Source organism: Pipistrellus kuhlii, unplaced genomic scaffold, assembly GCF_014108245.1.
Source record: "Pipistrellus kuhlii isolate mPipKuh1 unplaced genomic scaffold, mPipKuh1.p scaffold_m20_p_1, whole genome shotgun sequence".
Classification (NCBI taxonomy): domain Eukaryota; kingdom Metazoa; phylum Chordata; class Mammalia; order Chiroptera; family Vespertilionidae; genus Pipistrellus; species Pipistrellus kuhlii.
In genome coordinates, this window is record NW_023425404.1 from 159,363,951 (window position 1) to 159,387,143 (window position 23,193).

Consider the following 23,193-nt stretch of genomic DNA (forward strand, 5'->3'; position numbering starts at 1 on the left):
AAGTAAGGGTGAAAAAAATCTATGATTAAATATATTTGGTATTGTTTGAAGACCAAATATAGTTGGTGTTGTTCAAAGCTTTCTATCTTAAATTCAATAGTTTTCAGAGCTTTTAATTCACTATTCTGTCTTACAAATTTTGAAGATAAAGTTTATAAAATATAGTATTTCCAAAACACATTTGGTAAAGAAACCTTTCTTTTTTGACTTATCAATTATATCTCCGTGGAAATTTTGAGAAAAAAAAATGTCCAAATAATTAGGAAGATTTCTTTTTGTTAATTTTAGGTTATCACATGCTCTCACCTTCTGTTGCTATAAGTTCTACACAGACATTTTGCTTTACAATGACTTCCTGGTTCTTCAGTGGGTTATGTCCATTTCCAGGTTGGTGAATAATTTTCCACTGGATATTCTAAAATAAAATGATGAATCCCCAGTGAAAGAAAGAAAGAAAGAAAGAAAGAAAGAAAGAAAGAAAGAAAGAAAGAAAGAAAGAAAGGAAGAAAGAAAGAAAGAAAGAAAGAAAGAAAGGTATTAATTAACAAGTTGAGAGTTACCAAAACATAGAGTATTGCTTGGCTATATTATAATACAAATGTGGTATAGACCACAGAGCAAGGACTTTTAGAATTTGTAAGACATGATATGGAACTTTACCTTTCTAGGATATGGTATGATCTATTGGTTATATTACCTTATAGTTGAGAGAAATTATAATTCTGCTAATAAAAAATTAGTAACTATCGATAGCTAATAGATGTCAATTACTATGTGGATAGATTCAACTAATATATTATTTTTTAATGAATGAACATCTGACTAAAACAAACAAACAAACAAAAAAACAGTTAAAAACATAGAAATCTTAGTCCCTGAGAAAAGAATGGCAAAATATATTTATAATAAAATTGACAGTTTATAAAGATTTAATGTCCCATTACTCATCTTTAGATTTCTTAAGTTGAGTATTCTGAAGAATATTCTGGCTATAATATTACAATAGCAATAATTTTATATATTACTATCATAAAAATAGTATTATTCTACATTATATTTATATAATATAGCAATAAATTATGTTACATAAGCAAAAGAAATAGATTAGAGATTAATACACTTTATAGAACTTTCTTTAACTTTTAAAATAAAGCAGGTTTTCTGGCAAATTTTAAAAAGACGATGCTAATTCTCCTTACAGAAGTAGTATCCATAAACTCACAAAATACAAAACATTGTAGATTGATTGTACTTTTCTTAGAAAAAAATCTATAACCTAACAGACACATCTGGATTACTAAGATGCCAAGTTTTATAGAATAAGGAAATTCAGACTCTCCACAAATAGTGTTTATTAATTCTTTTTTAAAGTGGAAATTTAATATGGAAGCTAATAATTTTTCAATCTCTTGAAATTGGGAAATGTGAAAACCAAAAGACCAGACCAAGATGATATGTGTCTGTGTTGACTAACAGGCCCTACTAACTAATTTACAGATATATATATATATATATATATATATATATATATATATATATATATATTCCTTTTTTTAGAAAAATAATTTAACAATACCTGACTATGGTCTTCTAATTTAATCCAGATATTTTTCTTCTGTTGGTAGTTTTTTACCAAAGCAGCAATGGCAGAGACCTCACTAAAGTTTTGGATGGTGATAAGATGGAGCCCATGTTGTTGGCATACATCCTGGGAAATGAAAGGAAAGAAAAGTAATTCTGATGTTTTGTATGGTGCACATTTCTGCCTCCAAAATTTGCGCTGTTATGAGTAAGTGGTCTGAAAGAACCAGAGCAATGAGAGGAAGGACTTAAAATTATAAGTGAAAACATGAATACATACCTGTGCCTGAGACCAGTTCAGACTATGGTTAAAGTAGGTAAAGCAACTGGATAAGTCATCTAATGAGTCAGTAGGACACACAGAATCATTCTGAGGAAAACCAGAAGCCCTGCTGAAAAGCAGTAACAGAAAAACGAAAAATGCTCTCATCTTTGTTGCCTTCCTGAAAACCTGTGGGGGAAGGAAAAAAGCATGTGGTCAGAGATTTAAAATAATAATAATAATAAAAATAAATTAGTGAACATGTAAACCCACTTGTTTAAATAAAGTTAAAGTATATTGTTGCATTCATTATTTGATTTCTTATTTAAGGCGATTAATTAGGGTAGCTTGAAATCTTGGAGAGCAAATGATGGACCAAATCCTCCAATCTACTAGGGCTAAGACAGAACAGGTATTAATTCAAAGAGAGAACATTGCAATAGTGTCTAGACAATATACAGAATATTTAAAATTTGGAATCAAGGGAACAGAATGAATGCACTGGGATATGGGATGTTATGAATTAATAGATTATAGATCTAGGTTGGTGATTTGGGTACAATTGATGCATCTTCATTTTCTACACTGATCACTGAAACTTTTACATTTTGGTCCTTTGATCTTCCCAAGTTTCCACTTTGTTGGTTACATGGTACCTGATTAATTGTGAATTGAGTCCAAACATCTTAGTATTAAATTATTCACATAAGAAATAAGACCAAAATCAACTTTGCAATTAATTCTCACAATGTTCTCCTTAACATAACCTTTATTTCATTCAACTCACCTATTGTTATTTTTCAAACTCACCTTAGTTTTCTCCCCTCTCAGCCTTTGTGGTTCTCTTTCCCAAAATATTGAATATACTTACCTTTATGTGAGAGAAGTAACATAAAAAAAAAGACCTAGAATAAAATAAACCTCAGTTTACATCATGCTTCATATTAAGGCAAGATAGTAAAGTTGCTCTTAATATAAAATATAATGTGAACATTTTTTTCTTTCCTTCGTCACTGCTAAAAATGTGTTTAGTTTTGCAAAATCTTAGCAAAACATTGACTGGTAAAGTTCAAATGAAAGAAGTGTTGAACTGTGTGCATATCAAAATGATGTTAAAGAATATCTGTTAAAGGTGAGAAAAATATTAACTTGCTAGTTGGTTTTTAGTTTCTATTAGGAACTTTGAGACAAAGATGCTAAGACCTTACATCTAGCTAGGTACAGTTGGGTATGAGTAATCTACTTTCAAAGGAGGCCAAATGCAGCACATGACAGAAGATGTCTTCTGACTGTTGGGTTTTAGCTAATAAACATTAGGGCCGCATAATCATTTGGTTTCAGTGCTTTTTATTTTTATTCAGTGCTCCCCTTCTGATGTCATTAGTGGCAAGAATTTTGAACAAATTCAGCAGCCTTGTGTAAATGATATCTTGGGGAGCAAAGAAAGCATGTGTACATGCTTGGGGAAAAAAATAATATAGTAAAAAGAATTCAACATGAAGTTGTGATGCAATCACCATGATTGATACAAGGGGAAGAGGGGAAGAAAGCGTTCATTGGGGGGAAGGTGGAAGGGAACAAATGTAACACTTTCAATAATAAAAAAATTAAAAACAGAACAAAACAAACAGAAAAAGTGCCTGACTCATAGAACTTAGCCAATAAATAGATTTTTCTATAAAAGTTACATATTACACTGATATGCTGTACTTTATGGGGCTATCTTATTTTAAGAAACCTTTCTGACTTCTGCTACCAGTATTGATTAAAATTAGTTTTTTTATGTGCACAATTCAAGGGTACGTTAATTGTTTAATGATCTCTAAAAGTGTTTGGTATATGGACAGTTCTTTATAGAATTATAAATTTTAAAAAAATATTGAAACAAAGATAAATGATGATGAAATGGTTTATGTTCTTGACATATCCATCATAAATTTGAAATAATAAAAACAGCTAAAATGATGCACTGGGAAATTAAGATGTCACAGATAAAATACTTAGAAGAGAAAGACAATGAACTTCCTAGAAATGTTCTGAACTCCCTGGCAATTATTTAAAGGTAGACTTGGAACCAGGAAATTCTTTGCTAGCCATATTTCAGGGACACAAGGTCTCCAGTGTCAGTAGTGTCAGTATCTTTCTCCAGCCAAAATTAAATGTTTACATGAAAAAGAACAAACTATTTTTTGGACCTAAAATATAAATTAACTGTATTTTCATCTAAAAGAAAACTATAAATACCTCACATGTGCTCTTTACATTTCGAATCTCAAAATTTTGGAGATAGGAGAACTATAAAGTATCTAATAAAATCACATAGAATAGAATTCAATTCAATAGAAATCTAATAGAATTCAATTCTACTACAAATCCACTAATATTGTTAAACAAGCTCTTATATTAAAGAATATAATTTGGTAAGTTTTATTAATACTTATCTTTTCAGGACTTGAGGCCAAACTAAGCTAAGAAAGAAATTAATGATTTAACCTATGTCAAAGAAATAGAGGCACATGAAAATAGTTATCATAATAGAAATTTAATAATGATGTTATTAATAATTAAGAAAATTAATAATAATGTGATGCCCTTTTATATAGCACCAGCGGGGTCCCTCAGCCTGGCCTGTGGGGATCAGGATGAAACTGGCTCTCTGAAATCCCCTGAGGGGTCCCAGATTGCAAGAGGGCAGTTCTTGAGTGACCCACTCCAGAATCGGGCTCCCTCCTCTCTGGTTCCAGGTGCATCACCTGAGAACCACAGCTGCCAAGTCACCACAGCTCAGCAGCTCCTGTGTTGAGCGTCTGCTCCCTGGTGGTCATTGCTCATCACAGCTACTAGTAAAATGGTCAAACAATCAGACGGTTGGTCACTTAGGCTTTTATATATAGTTGGACATGAATTAATTAAGATAATGAAGAAAGCAGTCATGTCTGTTTCAAAAGTGTCATTCTAAAAGTAAAATCTAACTGTAATATTCATAAAACAAATACAGTTGGTAAATATAGTGGAAATTTGTAATTAGCAACCATAGATCATGGTTAACTAGTAAATGCCTGACAGAAAAACAGCAGTTATTGAGGTTGCTGTCAATCTCAATCAGAAATCAGTTTCACCAAGTTTTTGCTTTGAAACTTAGTTATTCCATCTAAAAATGTGTCATTTACTCATCTGTTCAAAAATATTTATTAATATTTCAGAATGCATAAAATATTATACTAGATAATACAGATTATGAAAAGACACTTTAAAATATAGGCCTTATTTTAGTCTACAGTATAGAAATGGAGATAAATAAGCACAATATCACCTATAATAAGAGTAGAAAAAGATTAGCATTCCAAGAGATATTGCCACTATATAGAAGATAGGGAATACATTTCCAGTTAGAATACCAAGAAAGCATTATGAACAGAGTATATTTAAGAACAGAGACTTGGTAGGTATATCTACCTACCTACCTGTGTAGGTAGATATATATTTGTGGAGTTATGTTGAAGAGGTAAAGCTTATCTTTCTATAATACTGTCAGTATTAGGCATTTGATTGAAATAATTTAGACTTATTTGTACCTATATGTATATGTTTACATGTCCTATATAATAAAGAGTTAATATGCACATTGACCATCACTCCAACACACAATATGGCTTCCCCCTTGTGGCCAAAGATAGCTGGCCCCACATGGAGACATGATGGCCACCACAAGATGGCCAGCAGAGGAGTAGAGTGGGGAGGGACCAGGCCTGCAAGGAATGGCAGTTGGAGGCAACCAGGCCTTCAGGGGAGGGCAGTTGGGGGTGACTAGGCCTGCAGGGGAGGGCAGTTAGGGGTGACCAGGCCAGCAGGGAAGGGCAGTTAGGGCCAATTGGGCTGGCAGGGGAGAAGTTAGACTGACAGCAGAGTGGTTAGGGGCAATCAGGCAAGCAAGTGGTTTGGAGCAAGCAGTCCTGGATTTTGAGAGGGATGTCTGACTACCCTGACAGTCGGACATTTCTTGAGGGGTCCCAGATTGGAGAGAGTGCAGGCTAGGGTGAGGGACACACATCCCTCCCCTTCTCATGCACAGATTTCATGTTGGACCTCTAGTATGTATATAATGTACATGTGTATATAATATTTATGACATATTTATGGTCTATATAAACATGGAGATTATATTGCTATTCATCACTGTCCTTTTGCATATATATAATTTCCATCAGAAATTTTATTAAGAAAATCTCCAAGATTTTATAATTTTTTGTATTCTCTTCCATGCACCCCCCAAAAAAAGCATTAGATGGTTTGATATAATAATCATGAATGTTTATTAAATGAAATTCCAAACACTTTTTATAAAATATGCTTTTAAATCTCTATAAACTTCCTATAAAATGATCTCTAGTTCACAGGTGTGGAGCCTGAGTATAAAAGAGGTTAAACTATTTGTCCATGGAAGGAAAGAAAATAGCAGAGCCAGGATTTGACCCAGATATTCAGCCTCGGTGCTAACACTACTATGATAAATAATGACTGTATTTGCAATAGCAACTTTCCTTTTTTTCTCAGAACCATCACAACTGCACTGGCCAAAAGCATACTTTAGTCATTTAGTTTGTTGATTTCGAGTCTAGAGCCTTCTTCTTAGAAATGAATAGCACCCCCCACCCATTCCTTTGAATTCCCAGGTAACTGCTGAAAACACAACAGAGTCTGAGGTGTCCTGGGGCCTAGCCTGTCAAACATTAATTATTTTAAATAAGAGGAATTACATCTCAATGTAACATGATATGGCCTGTTAAATAAATGGAAATTTAAGAAAATAAGGCAGGACTTTTTTCAGGATGTGTGTGTGTGTGTGTGTGTGTGTGTGTGTGTGTGTGTGTTTACCAGTTGGGTTAACAAAGCTGTAGCCTTTATAATACTATTCTTAAGAATAAATGTCATCAATAATAAGGGGTCTAGACCAAGGTGTCATCTTTGATTTGTCACTTTTCAGTAATCCCTATGTTCAATTAAATACAAGTTACATCAAATCTACCCTTGTAGTCATTTGCAAATCAACCTTTTTTCCATTCCCTTCAATAAACTTCACACCAACTCTGTCTCTCTCCATCTGTTGGTATAATCTCCTATTGGACTTTCTCATACTGCAATTTCAATGATGTTTCTAAAGCTTAAATATAAAAATGTCTCTCTCCTACTTAAACACACAAACCTTCCATGATCCCTAATGCTTCTTAGGTGACTCACCTCTGGATTCTCAGCCCAATGTGCCTTTTCTTATTTCAACACTTATCTCACTACACTGGTCACTTCTCATTTTTTTCCAGGACCTAAAGCTCTTGATAGGGAAGAACTGCACATGCCTAACATAACTAGCAGTACATAATTGTTGAATGAATACATATATAAGAGATAAAAGTTAGCAAATATGACACTTAAAACATCATATTAAATGATTTAAAGGTCAAGAAAATAAATCTATCATCACACTAGATTTGTTTTTAAAATTCCATTTATCACATGCTCTAAATATGATTTCAAGGAATGAAATGCTTCCTATGAAATGTATTATAATCCTCATTTTATCACAGTTGGAAAAGGGTGAACAAAAGTAGTTCTGAAGAAAACTATAAAGTAACATCTAATAAAAGAGTTTCTGAAATATAATTAGAACCTGGTTCTAACTTGAGATTAATTTTTATTGAATTTTACTTTAAAATTCTCAAACTGTGTTTTTTTTTATATTTTGGTTTTCTCATTCCCAGTAGGTGCTCAATGTTTAAAAAATTGAGAATACATAATTGAATATTTTGTAATGTTATGATATATTTTAAATATATAAAAGTATATATATTATTTTATTTTTGATTCACTTAAATAAACTTTTAATATTGAGATAATATCCCTGCAATAATGTGTTCAAACCTGGATTATCTCTCGGAGGAGATGTTGAGGAAGTATACTAGGCATACAAAAGATTGATGTAGAAGTCCTTTATAATTCCTCTTCAACCTGACTTTTTTGTGATTCAACCTGTATATTATAATCTTCAATAAGGCAGAATGTCAATTTCTCTCCAAATCATCTGTATTATAGAAAATTTCTACATACAAAACAGTAGACCCAAATAATTCTCTCTTTTTTTGCCATAACTCATTTATTGGATTTAACTACAATGTTGAAAATAAAGCTAATATAACAGGAACAAAATATACATAACATGAGAAGAATGATTTTGACCCATAATGCATTTTTTATCTTTATAGTGAATTTAAATGTCTATTTACGATTAACTTAAGTGTCTGTTAGAATACAACTGTATACTTGATCTAATTTTAGTAATTTTAAAAAAGGTAACATTATGAAAGAACACTTTTCTTTTGCTTTAAGATATTGAAGACTCACACATTGGTTTAAGTACATAGATTCCAATTCAACAGATAATCTACATTCCCATTTTCTCTTAATATATCTTTAGCATGTACTCCTAAGTAAGAACTATCTGAAATTCTAAAAATCTTTTGTATCTTAAGCTTCAAACAAGCAGTCTAAAATGATGCAAAATATTTTAATCCTTCCTAATGTACTTAATAATTGATGGTAAATTATAAATGCCACTATAATTTTTGTGAAAAAATAAGGTTTAGAAGCAGTGTCAAGATAGTAAGGAAGCAGGGTTTTTTGCTATATACATGTATGTTATTAACTTAGATAAAATAATTCTCTTTCAAATAAATATTTTATTGTAGAGGCATAACATTTCCTCATTACACAATTTCTTCCTGTCTTTTTATCATTTAATTATATGTATATAAAAAGAGAAGTTTAAGAAGTTTGGGCATATGTTCCAGTGATACTATCACTACCAGTATTCTTCCTGTTTCCCAATTAACCTTACAATTAAGCTACTTACCTCAGTGTGGGATGTGGTCTTATGGCTCCAAATCTCAATTTGCCTTATATCAGATTATTGCGTTATGAAATAGGATAAAAAGTATAGCTTTAAATGATATGTAAAGTGTTATATTCAAATCATTTGCCATTTTGTATATTTTCCTTGTAATTAAGGTTCACTTATTCAAAACCTGTACTGTTTAATATGTGATATTTCCTGTGAAATATGAGAGAACAAACAATAGCTCTAAGAAAATTACCTGTTGACAAGAATGGCCATAGAAGGAAAATGGACTTTAGGAAACCACAGATCAGGTTTCTGAGCAGGAAGCATTCTGTTGAAATCTCAGAGTACTCAAACTCTAAGACAACCAAAAATAATTATTTATTGATCACATATGTTTTTTAGGACAAATTAATGTACATTATATAGAAGACCAAATTAGCTATGAAGACGAGTAACAAAGACAGAAAAAAATACATATATTAAAGCAATCAAGAAGGGTTGAATTATCTAAAAGGAAGGATTTCTGCCCACCTGGTGACTCAGTGGTTGAGCATCAACCTATGAACCAGGAGATCCCAATTTAACTTTCCATCAGGATACATATCCAGATTGCTGGCTTGATTTGCAGTGGGGGGCATGCAGGAAGCAGCTAGTCAATGATTCTCTCTCATCATGGATGTTTCTATTTCTCCCTTTCCCTTCCTCTCTGAAGTCAATAAAAATATATTTTTTTAAAAAAGAAAGAATTTCCAATGAAGAATGTTAAAATTATAAATACTAAAATTATTAAATTACACTTTAATTAGTCTATGGAATCTTATTTTTAGAAAGTCTTTAAATTATTTGCTTCATCTCGTTGTATAAATTTGAGAATTTACCTAAAGGAAGGATATTACTTTTTGTTACTTTTAAGTTTCTGTTTCCCTTTCTAGTTTCTGTAAAACGCTCTGAGGAAAGGATAATCAATTCAAAAAAGTTCCTTCTGTTTTGGTTGATTTTTCAATATTTTTATCTTGATAAAATATACCTTTCTGTATAAGAACACAACTATTTGTTTTATACCTTTTCTAGAGAATGATAGAATTATATTTCTATATTAAAATGTAGTATTTTTTAAACTTTCTGTGACCATAAATGCCTCTCTAAGTATTAAGATACACCTATAATTTGAGTTATTTTTACATAATTGATCAAAATAACAATTATGAGGATGGTAATTTTTAGGTGCCTTGGTTAAAGGAGGTTTTGCCAATACCTATAGCTTGAACTAATCCTTTGTTTTGCACTCCAAAATTTTTGTGTGTGTGTGTTCCCCCCCCCCCCCCCCCCCAATTTAGAGAAATGTACCATAGTTAGATTTGGATTGAGTAGGGGTATGCCTTCATTTACCTTTAATTGGTGAGACTTTTACTGGGGAAGAGTAGATGAGAAAAGAACAGCATGGCACCTCCATGACGTGTTCTCAGTACAACAGTTTAGAGAAGAGTATGTTTGAAAGCTGAGTATTTGTAAACTGATTTTTTTTAAATCCTCACCCATGGACAGGGCATACTCACTGATTTTGGAGAGAGGGGAAGGGAAAGAGAGAGAGAGTGATGCTGATGGAAGAAATATGGATCAATTGATCCCCTTTTTATTAAAGCCTCATCCAAAGATGTATTTTTATTGATTTTTTTTTATAGAGAAAGAAAGGGAGAGAGAGAGGGAAACATCGATGTGAAAGAGAAACATTGAACAGTTGCCTTCTGTATGTACCCTTACCAGGGATTGAACCTGCAACCTTTCCATGTATGAAACTATATTCCAGCCAACTGAGCTGCACTAGCCAGGGCGGATTCCTTAAGTAAACCTGTGTCTCATAGCATTTGAAACGTTTTCATGAGCCCCTAAGGATGTACCCATCAATTTAAAGACTGCTGCTCCCGGCATTATAATTTCATGTTAAATATAAGTTTTCCTTACTATCAGCTTCTTAAATGAATGTGCTCCAATACTCTGTTTGAAATCAGGATTTCACCTGGAGGTACATGTTTCCTAGCTAGCGTCTCTTCAAACTGAATTGCAAAATCCCAATTCTCACTCTGGGCTGGGTAATGAAGTGGCCCCCAGCCACATGTTTAAATTAAATGTTAAGTGATTAAAGTAAGTTGATATTGAAAATTTAGTTCTCTGTTACACTAGCCACATTTCAAGTGCTCAAAGCCATGTGTAACTAACTGGTGGCTGCTGAATTGAACAGCATAGAATAGAACATTTTCACCATAGATATCCCTGGCCTGGGTTATCTGTTCCAATACTGGACTACTGGCCCCTTCAGAAGAAAACCACAAGAGCATGCTCATTGATGCCATGGTGTATTTCTGTGCTCCAAACTTAACTGGGTCATGAATGTTTCTCACAGAAAGGAATATATTTTCTAGTTCCACTCTGTTACTTCAAATGCTCTCTACTTGACACAGATCTGCCCTCATTGCTCCTGCCAGCAAACCTGCAAATTCATTCCGCTACAATTTTCTTTGCTCTTTCTCTCCCTTTTCAATAGAACAAGTGTCCCTCTTTCTATGCATACATACCTATGGAAGTTTAACTTATAAATTAGTCATAGTAAAAGATTAAGAGATTCATAACAATAGCTGATAAAAATAAAATTATAACAATAAAATATATAATAAAAGTTATGTGAGGATGTTCCCTGCCTCTCCCTTCCTCCCTCTCAATATATATCTTAATGTACTGTACTCACCTTTTCATTTAATGGAGCACTTAATGGATTTTCATTGGCACATCTGAAATAACAGTATCACTATTCTTGCACTTTGGGGCCCTTAAATAAGTGAAGGTTACTTGAACACAAGCACTGCAAGGATGGATATTGTATTTTACAAGCATTACATTTTAATGTTCGGTTTACATTGTTGTCATCCCTCTCTCAATTGTGAATTCTTTGAGGGCAAGGGTAAACATAACTGTATCATCAACAACCTGCAGTACTTGAAATACTCTTGGCCATAAATTGATAGTTTTTTATTGAATTGTCTATTCATCCCTAACCCATAGCCTTGACATAGAACAAATAAGGACATGAGGTAGACAGATAGCAAATTTATTTGAGTGTTTTGATGTCTAGCACCTAAATTTATTAATGAACTTAAATGTTTAAGACCTAATCCATTGATGATAAAATTAGGAATTCCTATGTTTTAGCAAAGATAAAGTAATTTATATGATAAAGTTATATATTTAATTGTAGAATTTATAGTAAGTATTTTGTTAAGATGTTTAATAATTGACAGGTTATCCTTAGGAAATTTAAAAAAAAAACCTCTATTTTAATAAAGATATATAGTATCTGCCTGCCTAATTAAACAATGATAGTTTATTGCAGAACCTATTTCATTTCCTCCTTTACTTTGCATGTTTTCATCTGAGCATATTATATTGTTCTTTGCTGCCACCTAATGACCAAAGGTGATACTTCACTTCTGAAAAGAAAAGGAGCAAAATTAAAATCTATGGTTCCTTCTCACATCTGTGGGGCAGAGAAGGGATTAATTCTCCCCAGGTTGTGAGTTGTGTGTGTATGTGTGTGAGAGAGACAGAGAAGGAAAGAAAAAGAAGTGGTACTTTGTAGTTTCTCTTAGTCCGTTTAGCTCACATCTGCTTGACCAGACAATTCTTCCCCAGATAGAAAATTCAAATATTTCCATTCAGAATGGTCAGAAAACACCTAACCTAAAAAGCAAAACTTTGAACTTCTAGAAGACTTGGAATATTTCCCACAAAAGTGTTTGGAGAGAAATTAATCTTAAACTCTGGATTTCTGTTTAACTTTTGATGTTTCTTCTCTGCTGCTTTCTTTAAAATTCCTTAGGTTTTACCTCCTCCTAGTGGACCTAACGGGAATATCACTTTTAGCATCAACAAATTAAAGACATCAATTTTTTATATTTAATAGATCTCTCTGGCAAAACCATGTACTTTCATATTTATTTTCTGTAAAATATTACATTGCTTACTACATTTATTTAAAGACTATGCTGTTGTGATTGTTATTTGTTACTAATATTAATAATAGGAAAAGAGGAAAGGAAGGCCAGAGTTTATAAGCATGTTCACCTGGGCAGCTTCACCAAGAAACTACAGTTTCAAGCTCTCAGGGAACCACTAGTCCATTCCCTACAGATCACTAGGGGAAGGAACCAAGCCAAGGGGACAATAGGTGCCTGACCAGTGAAGTCAGGGTGACATAGGAGAGGTACCTGCCTATCAGTTTAGCATGGAAGGCAATGCAAGTCCTCAAAATCTTGGAAATTAAAACACCCAAACACTCTCTTTACACTTGCTACTCTTACTCTGTGATAGAACTTGCCCACGTGCTATCTCCATAGCCATGTGGCCTTCAGTAGACGTAAGTGAACTCCACACCCAATGGACTGTAGCTGGGAGCACAAGCTACGCTAGCCAGATGATGGGCTGGTCTAGTCTTTACTATGGAACAGAAATTCTGGGAAGTGGCCTTAATTCTGACCCTGCTGAAGACAAGAGTAGACTTCTTCCATGGAGAGATGGACAGAGAGGGGACCTTGGAGGCGATCACACTTAATTTTATATCGTTAATAAAGCTTTCCATAAAACCCCATCCTCCTGTGGGGACCTCAGAAAATTCTTTTCCTTGTGGCACCCCAAGATCTCCAATTTCACCAATAACATTACTACTTAATTGTTTATCAATTATTAAATATCTAAATGATTGTAATAATATAGTTTGCATTTATAGACAAAGATATCAAATAGATCATACATATACTTGTAAACAAAATCAATAAAAATTATAGAAAAGATACAAGACTTTTCATTTGCCCTTTATAATTTTTAAAGAAGATATCAGACATAGGTGACTTGGTCACTTGAGATTTTTTTGTTTGTTGGTTTTAATTAGAGCCAACTTTTTCCAACTCAAAACATCCACCATCTGGCCAACAACAATAGAATTTTGAACCTATCAAGGATTATCTGTTAAATATGAATTTGTTTGTAAAATATTTCTTAAGTATTCTTATCAAAACTAAATAAAATAGACACCAAGATAATCAGACTAGAAACCATTATTTAAGTTAGTTTGTTTTTCCTTGTAGTGTGTTAATGTGCCTGACTTGACCTTATAAAAGACTGCAGGGAGAAGAATGATGCTGATGTATTTTCCCTGCATTGTGAGGACATCTAAAAGGTGAGGAAAATCCTTCAAATGAGAGATAAGCAAACAGGAACATGCTGAGTATTTTCCAAAAGTAAGATTAGGAACTAAATTTAATTCATTCTATTTTGTGAAACAGTGGAATCTGAAGCTAGGATCTAATGGAAAAATTATCCAGGGAAGTGGTAGCTAGTCCATTTTTACAGTCAATTGTTTGAAGATAATTAAACACACAGCAAGAGGAAAGAGGTCTTAGGAACTAAACATACATTACACATTAAAGTTTAATCAGTTGTTTAAGGAATTCAAAGTTCTTCAACAACAGGCCAACAGGCCATATCCTCCAAAGGAAATGGAAACCAGCTGCATTATGCTCTTGCATTGTATATTCACAAGATTCTGTAACAGTGGGCCTCTTCCCAAGGCATTGACTCCAATGTTGATGCTATTTTCCTTTAAGAATCCTCAGCCAAAATAAACTTTTTTTTTTTTTTTTTTTTTTTGCTGGGAGAGGGTTGTGGATTCTTGTATATGTGGGATTTATCCTGAGAAAGTTCCTTTGGTGGATGATGAGGAGTGAGATAGAAGGGATGAAAAAAGGCTTTGTGATCCAGTATTCTACCAGATGAGCAACTTAGTAATAATGCTTGTAAAGTGATTTACTAAGAAAAGACAAAGAAGTTCTTAATTTATTAACTCCCTTACAAGTCAGGCTTTTAGCTGTTTTTCAATAAGACCCAAAGCATGAATTGTAAAAATTCATGCAATTTCTTGAAAAGGACCAAAATTATAAATACAATTATTCGTAACAGTTTATTCAAGTTGGTGAAAGACAATCCACAAACAGATTATACAACACTAGATTCTTTTGCACTGGACCATAAAGTTTTCCCATTTATGAGAAAAGGTGAATTTTAATATGTGGTATTTTTGCCACAGAAAAAGTAGCACATATTAAATCCTTAAAAAGGATTGCTTAATCTCATGTAGAAGAAGATATTAGAAAACAATTTCAACATTATTTTGCATTCACCTTTATAAAATACCCCAAGCAATCCTTAAATTTAGATATATTCAGTACTTTCTAAAAACTATGCAATGCATTCTTAAGAATAATTGAAGATGGTCTTGAAGAAGGGAAAGAAGATATTACTAATAAGTAAGCAAATTATTTAAATATATTTCTACATTTTTCTAATAAGAATCAACTGAAGAAGCTGACCAGCAATGCTCAGCAAGTGGTGGAATAACAGGGGGTTCAGGTAACCCCCTTACAACCTTTTTCTTGCTATGACAGCACTTGGCTGCAGCAGAAACTTACTGGACTTATGTTCCAGATCCCCCTATGGTCAATCCAGCCACCTGGACCGGAGAATCAGTGCCAGTGTTTACTAACAACACTAACATGGTCAGGGCGAGAAGAGCTCTGACAAGCATATAACTCCTTCTTCCCAAGGTGATTATATTTATAATGGTTTTAGTGGAGAGCTCCCTATTTGTTTATCAAAAAGGGGGACTTCAGGTTGTTTGTAGCTTGGCCGAGAAAATAAGACTTCCTATGGTGGCACAAACATTGCTAACATTGAAGGCCCCTGGGATATGGGAAAATATGTTCAGACAGTTACTAAACTAGGATTTCCTAAGACCACCTGATGACTGTCTGATAAGCATCCCCCACTCCCCTCTGCCCTAATAGCACCACTACTGAGTTGGGAGCATTTCCTCAATGGCAAAATTGTGCCAATCCTGTACCAGTGAGACATAATATTTCTATTTCTGTCTCTGACTTGTATGTATTGGATTGGTCCCACAGGCTTGATGCTAAATATCACTGTCACAAGCCTATGTCATCAGCGGTTTTGTAGGTAATGCCCTAAGCATGAAAATAAGAAATTTACAGAAAGATCTGTGGCATTTTGATTTCTAAATCAAGCCTAGCACCAGGAATGCTCAGGGCCTACTCAAGAATGCAAATAACCTCCCTTTGTTTTGACCTTATGGTGAAACTTCCTGATATTTGGGATATAAAATAAACTCACTGGATTGGTTCTGGGTCACTGTCCCTGTCGCTCCCTCAGAAGAGGATGGTGGTCCCACCCAGTCCCAGCTTTTTTTTTTTTTCCTATCTCTGTGTCTTGTCTCTTTTATTTCTCAATCCCCAGCCACCCCTACTCAGGAACTGGACCCGCTCTTTAGCCAAGCTGGATGTGGAAAGAGAGAAGTACCTACATCAAATTATAAGCAAATGTTATACTACATGCAAAATTTAGAGAAGTGGAACTGCCAGCAAAATATGAATCATGATAGCTTATAGGTTAGAAATAATCCAGTGTTTTATAAATGAAGGTCCGTAAGACTTGCCTGACTCCCATTTACTTGCTTTTCACTTTTGAAAAACATTCAAGGTTACATCTATAAAGTCTCATTTACATTGGTCTATAGTCCAGCAATACAAATGCTGACAATAATACTTCCCTAGAAATGAGTCTTCCCAGCACCATAGCACTGCATTATCCAACTAAAAGGTTGGTCATTAATGCATCCTTTGGATTGGTTTATGACCAAAAGGAAGAAATGTGGACCAAAAAAAGGGCCATATACTAAACCTGACAAGCTCAGATGAAGCTTGCATGACAGAGCCTTACAAACTCAAGAGACCAAGGTAACCCATAGAATGATCTGAAATTACAAATTTCTAGCTAAGCTGAAACCGGTTTGGCTCAATGGATAGAGCGTCGGCCTATGGATTGAAAGGTCCCAGGTTTGATTCCGGTCAAGGGCATGTACCTTGGTTGTGGGCACATCCCCAATAGAGGGTGTGCAAGAGGCAGCTGATCTATGATTCTCATCGATGTTTCTGACTCTCTATCCCTCTCTCTTCCTCTCTGTAAAAAGTCAATAAAATGCATTAAAATTTTTTTCTAGCTAAAAGTGAGTCATGGTAGGTAGTCATATCACAGCCTACTATTTTTCTTGACAAATGTCAATTTTTAACTTAAATGAGCTTGTCCATTCTCTTCTTGCCTCTACAATAATCCTTTTCCAGACATCTCAGTGCACAATTTCCTATCAGACCTGGAGATTACAGAGCAACTCAATATTATTGTTATTGTGTTGTCAAATGGTAACTCTCCTATACCCACCTATGTGAAAGACGTGTCTATTTGTTTTACTTTTTATCCAATCCCATAAATTGTATAACATTTTCCTAATCTATCACCATTGAATTTTATGTAACCTCTTTATGTCTCTCCCTTCTATTCTTGCTTTGTTTTGTTTTGTTTTTGTTAATTCTCACCTGAGGATCTTTTTCATTAATTTTTAGGGAGAGTGGAAGAGAGAAGGAAAGACTGAGAGAAACATCTATGTGATAAAAGCACAAGGCCCAGGCATGGTGAAACAGAATTTTTGGATTGGAACCCAGATTGTTTTGTCCACCAGAGCCAAAGAATGAATCCACAGACAGAGGGTAGTATAGCAAAGGTGGAGATTTATTGAAGAACAAGTACAGACTCCCACATGGAGAGAGGGAGAGAGTCCTACAGAATGGACTCCCATGTGGGGAGGGGGAAAGGTCCCACAGAGTTCCAATTTCCATGGTTTATAAAGATTGCAGTTTCTATGTCCTGATATCCCCTCTCATTGGTCAATATTCCCTTTCGAATTGATTGCTATGGTGATTCCTGAGGCCCTCCTCCCTCATAGTCCTTCCTCTTTCTTTATTCTGTATAAACAGACCTTTTCTGTCTACTTCCTGTTCTCTTGCCTCATGGAAATGGAGCTTCCCCCTTGCTTCCTTTTGTTATGGAGATATATATGTTGCTATTCCCTTGTCTTATGGAAATGTACCTTCTCCCAGTCTGGGAGATTTGGGATTTTTCCATGGATCCCAATTCTAAAAATTTCCTAAATATGCCTATCTCCCCCTAAAATTCCTGTTTTCACTGGGAATTAAACCCAGAACCCTTTGATCCACAGGCTATGATCTATCCATTGAGCCAAACTGGCAAGGGCTTCCCTTTGTATTCTAATATACAATAACATAAGTGGTAAAACTACCATTTTCTAGAGCATTTTCTCAATTCATTGAGATTTTGATTCCAGATAATTGTCAGTTTGGCTCAAATAAACTCATAAAAATTCTCTGCAGGTTTGGATGTTTCTTATATGAACATCAGAAAAATACTATTAGTTTCAATTGTTATGCCCAGACTTCGTGATCCCCTAGGACCACCAGGGAGCTTAGTCTGACGCAATAAACAAAAGAGCTTCTTCCATGCTAGCATGGGCTCTGTCCCAATTACCCCGACAGCATGGCGGAAGAGAGGCCAAACTTCAACAGGTCAAGGGGTTTTATAAGTGTGGTGATGTCACTGCTTTGGCTGACCCTGATTGGTTGGGTGAGGGTTAGGGTCCAGTTACACAAAATGGAGGATAACTCTGCCCTGCTTTGCCCTGCCCCACAATACAAAATGGAGTCAGGAGTTAGCTTTGCTCTGCCCTGCCCTTTTACAATGAAATCAAATATTGGTGCAGTGCTATGTTTTTAAAACCTATATTCATATTCTCTGAAAATAAACATGATTTTTCTTTTTTTTAGTAGAAATAAGAGGTATTGTTACCTACAAAGATAACCTTACCAGCTCCCCTTTGTTCTTTAGCTTTGCCTTACTCCTTCTCAGGCAATGTGATAAGATCCAGATGGACAAACCTGCAAGCATTTTTGCACTACAGGAGAGGAACCACAAAATATGTGTTTGAGAGTTTATTTGCCTCTTTCCCTCTTACACATATTATAAATGAGAAATAAAAGAAAGGATTTCAAGATTTTTTTCCTTTGGAATGTAAAGTTGCCTCCAACTTTGCAAACCCAGGAAAATTTCTTACATTCCAGATTTTATACCCTTTTACAATGTAAACCCATACTTATGCGGTAGACAGACAGATATGAACAAAGCAAGGATTATGGGCTAGGTACAGAAGGTCACCAGGACAGAAATCAAAAAACACTGGTAGGGTGGGACCTTGTCCCCAGGGTGACCTTTCCTCCCTAGAGATGACATCTAGGTCTCAGTTCTATTTTAGTTCCAAGCCCAGAAAAGCAACAAAACAAGACATGCAGTATCTTGATCAAGGCTGATCTCAGGATCAGTAGCATTGAATAATGACACTTTACCCTGGTGCCAACCAACCAATCTGTGGAGACCACAACTCTGAAAGGATACACCTGGAAAGCTGCTAAATATTCTATGAGATCTCCCCCCTGGGACCTTCCCTCAGTGATTTTCCAAATTAGTATTCTTTTATAGTTTGAGTCTTGGCTCTGAATTATTTCCTAACTAGGCTCAAGTACTGAGGCTGCTGAACCCAGGTCAGGTCTGATCCCACTGGTCTCACACCTGGTGGCATTCTCACCACCCCCAATACTTCCAGGGGAGAGAAAGTCTCAATCCAGGCATCTTTTAACTTCCAAACCATGTTTGTAAACCTAGATTCCAGATTTATTTGTTCAGAAAGCCTTAATTATAGAAAAACATTTTATCTATAGCCCTGACACCTCTTAATCTTTTCATCAAATGCTCTTTTCTTCTACTAAATATTTATATTATTTCTTTCCTGAAAGTTGTTTTTAATATTCCAAATAATAAACATGCATACACACAATTCTACACTATGACATTGTATATATTCAAACCATTAGATAAAGTAAAGCCACTATTTGGTGCCATCCTATTTCACATTCCTTTTCTGAGATTCTTTTAGATCAATTTACAAGCATTTGTTTGTATGTATACATATACTAAGACAATATACTAAAAAATATATATATATATATATATATATATATATATATATATACACATACATACACACACACACACACACACACACACACACACACACACACATATATATATACATAAAGAAATATATAGCCTGGCTAGAGTGGCTCAGTTGATTGAGCATTGCCCTGTCCACCAGAAGGTTGCCAGTTTGATTCCTGGTCAGAACACATACTTGGGTATCGGGCTTGATCCCACTGGGACAAGTACAGAAGACAACATATATTTCTCACATTCATGTTTCTTTCTCTCTCCCCCTTTCTCTATGCATGTCCTCATGTTACAGAATTCACCAGACGACTGGAAAATGCATTCACAGGAGTGCTACGAGATACAGGAAAAGACCATTTATTTCCAGATGTACCAGAACCGGGACTCAGGGAAGCCTGTTTCCAAATCCTGAGAAAACCAATATGAAAGAAGATTTCTCTTTATACCCTTTGATTTCTTTATCCCGCAAATAAGGATCAGACTTTCAGACCTCTCACAGGCTTTGCAAAAAGCCCCATGTGTTGGGATGGGGCTGTGAGACCACACCTAAAGGCCTGGCCTGGTGCCAGTGCTGATGACCCCCTCCAGAGGTTGTGTATTGTTCATGGCTTATGGCCTCTGTAAAATGGGAGTATTTAGGTGAACAGGTCTTGCAAGACTAGATAATTAAGGAAGGGACAGTGACTAGACTATAGGCTAACAAGAATGTGCATTAGGGATACTAATTAACTAGGTACAGAGTCAGGCTACTGGTCTCCCCCCAAAAAATATGTTTTATTTTTTCATCACTCAGGTGAGGATTGAAAAACCAAAAACAGCTCAACAGGCATGGCTCAATGGTTGAGCATTAACCTCTGAACCTGGAGGACTAAGTTAAATTCCCAGTTGGGCCCATGCCCAGGTTATGGACTCAATCCCCAATGTGAGGCATGTAGGAGGCAGCCAATAATTGATTCTCTCATCATTGATTTTTCTCTCTTTCTCTCTCTCTCTCTCTCTCTCTCTCTCTCTCTCTCTCTCTCTCTCTCTCCCTCTCCCGCTCTCTCCCTCCCTCCCTCCTTCCCTTCTTCTCTGAGATCAATAAAAAATACTAAAAAAAACACAAAACAACAAACAAAATACACAGAAAGCAATATATATATATTTGTTCTTTTTTTGCATTCAGGTGATCACACTATAAATTTCCCCCCCATTTCTTGTCACTCAAGAATGTCTTAGAGATAACTTTATTTCAATATATACACATCATTTTTTTCAAGTACTAAGTAGTTAGATGTCATGTATTTGCTTTCCTTCCTAATTAGAATGTTATTTTCCCCCTTCTTTGCCATTTGTTAAATATGAGTTGTCCTTTAAAACTTAACTCAAATATTGTCTTTTTAAAGTAAAACCTTTTGTTTCCATTCAGGCCGTTAACTTCTGTTCTAATGGCCTATGAGACCTGGAGGAAAAAAGGAAATACTACAGAATTAAGGAAACTGAACCTTTTAGGGTTTGTTCCCCTAACTATGAAGTTAATTCATAAATTAAAGCACGAGGCCTACTGGTGTAATAGTGGTCAGTATTCATATCTATGCTAGAGAAAAATTTTATGTGGAAATCTCTGATAGTGGTAATATTTGTAAATCAGTGTGTAGAAGGTGGAAAGTTGCGTGTTTATGTTCTAGTTGGTTGTCGTTTTGCAGTAAAAATTCCCCACTAATTTGAGAGATTATGAAGAGAGAATTGGGGCACATACCAACGTTTCTTCAAATGAATCTGAAGTTCAGCACAGAATTCCATGCACAGAGAGAGGCTATGGAGGATGTGGTGTTTTGATTATCACACTTCAGAAGTTAATGGAAAAGACTCTAATAATGCAGAAAATAAAATTAGGGATAGTGTTAAAATGTGGAAAATAATTTAAAACTCTCTTCTCCACAAAGCTTTATCAAATTTAGTTGGTCAATGTAAGAAATACCCAAACTTGTAATAATTTTTATGAGTTCATTTGAGCTAAGCTGAACAATTGCTGGAAAACAAAATCTCAGCAGATTGAGCAAATGCTCTGGAAAATGGCAGTTTTGCATCTTATTTTATACACTAGTGACTCAGTGCATGAATTTGTGCACATTGAAAGGAAGTTAATTAGAAGGTGGCCGGAGGGGTGGGACCGGGTGAGACACGCTGGACACACCCTGGAGCCAACCTCCCATGATCCCTCCCTGGCTGGCTGCTCCTGGGGTGGTGCCATGGCTCAAAGGGTGTCTGCAGAGTGGGGTCCCTCTAGCAGGTGGGGTTCTTTGCCCTGGCCTGGGGGGTGGATGGGACTCATGCCAAAACTGTCTCTCTGACATCCCCCAAAGGGTCCTGGAGCATGAGAGGGCACTCTGCAAAGTTGCTGTTGTACAGGGTGTGGAATGCGGACAGTGCCATGGTCAAAGGTAGAATCGCATGGCCCCATGAGGAATTGGGTTCCTTCCTCTCTGGTTTCAGGGTGCGTCACCTGAAATCTGCCACTGCCAAGTCACTGCAGCTCAGCAAGTCCTGCATTAAGCATCTGCCTTCAGGTGGTCAGTGCATGTCATAGCAACCAGTTGGATGGTAGGAGGGACACTTAGTATATTAGTCTTTTAAATATATTATAACCCAAAAATGAGGCATAAGTGGTTTACATGAAATCAATTGGTGATAGATGAGGGAGGCAGGAGAAAGCAAAATGGGGGTGGGGGTACCTCTGGAATTGAACAAAAAAGTAAAATGATATATGCATAATTCTTTTACAAAGTTGGGTACAGTATAGTTACAGTTAATAATTTACACCATAACAATAACAATGAGGGGATTTCTAATTTCAGCCCTGTATTGTGCTTTGAGGAAGTGGGTGGATAAGGAAAGACATTACTTTGTAATTCTGAAGGCATGTTATCAGGTATGGTATCCTAGATGTAAAGAGACAACAAATAGACTAAGTAAAGGTAAAGATTGGCCTTTGTTAGGATAGCAATACTGGCCTAGGACATAACTACCGGCCAGGAACTGCTTTTAGTTAAACAGTTTTAATTCAGGCCATCCTATGTGGTTACTTTTGGTCTCTGAGCAGTGCTGACCTCCCCTGAGCTTGTCAAGTTTTATATGTGGCCCCTTTTCATCCACAGGTAGAACTAGTGGAAATGATATACTCAACAAAAAATAATTTTGCATTCCAACAAACTGCTCAACCTAGGAGAAATGGACATAATTCAAATATATATATTTGAATATATATATATATATGTTGAGAGGTCAGGGCTGGGAGAGGATGAGCTCCTGACTCTGCCCTGCAGGGCAGAGTTATCCCTAGCCCTCACCCAACCAATCAGGGTTAGCCAAGGCAGTGACATCACCACCAACTGGAGTAAAACCCCTGGACTGGGCGAAATTCGCTCTCTCTTCCGCCATGCTGCCGGCG

The 23,193-nt window shown here is 35.5% G+C and overlaps 1 protein-coding gene across 1 annotated transcript; it reads right to left on the reverse strand.

Annotated features, from left to right (window-relative positions):
- Positions 1–292: 292 nt before the first annotated feature.
- Positions 293–2,011, reverse strand: LOC123651144 (regenerating islet-derived protein 4-like). The gene is made up of 3 exons (XM_045571123.1): positions 1,862–2,011; positions 1,577–1,708; positions 293–415 (listed from the first exon to the last, which is right to left on the reverse strand). The coding sequence occupies exons 1-3, from the start codon at positions 2,009–2,011 to the stop codon at positions 293–295; spliced, it is 405 nt and encodes a 134-aa protein (XP_045427079.1).
- Between the last annotated feature and the right edge of the window lie 21,182 nt (positions 2,012–23,193).

What these genes read in the sequence shown, in the direction of transcription:
- LOC123651144 (XM_045571123.1), bottom strand. Translation starts at nt 2,011, where the DNA reads ATGAGAGCATTTTTCGTTTTTCTGTTACTGCTTTTCAGCAGGGCTTCT. An exon ending in TGAACTGGTCTCAGGCACAG is followed by an intron (nt 1,709 to 1,861) that starts GTATGTATTCAT and finishes TTCATTTCCCAG; the next exon opens with GATGTATGCCAACAACATGG. An exon ending in AATTAGAAGACCATAGTCAG is followed by an intron (nt 416 to 1,576) that starts GTATTGTTAAAT and finishes ATTTTATTTTAG; the next exon opens with AATATCCAGTGGAAAATTAT.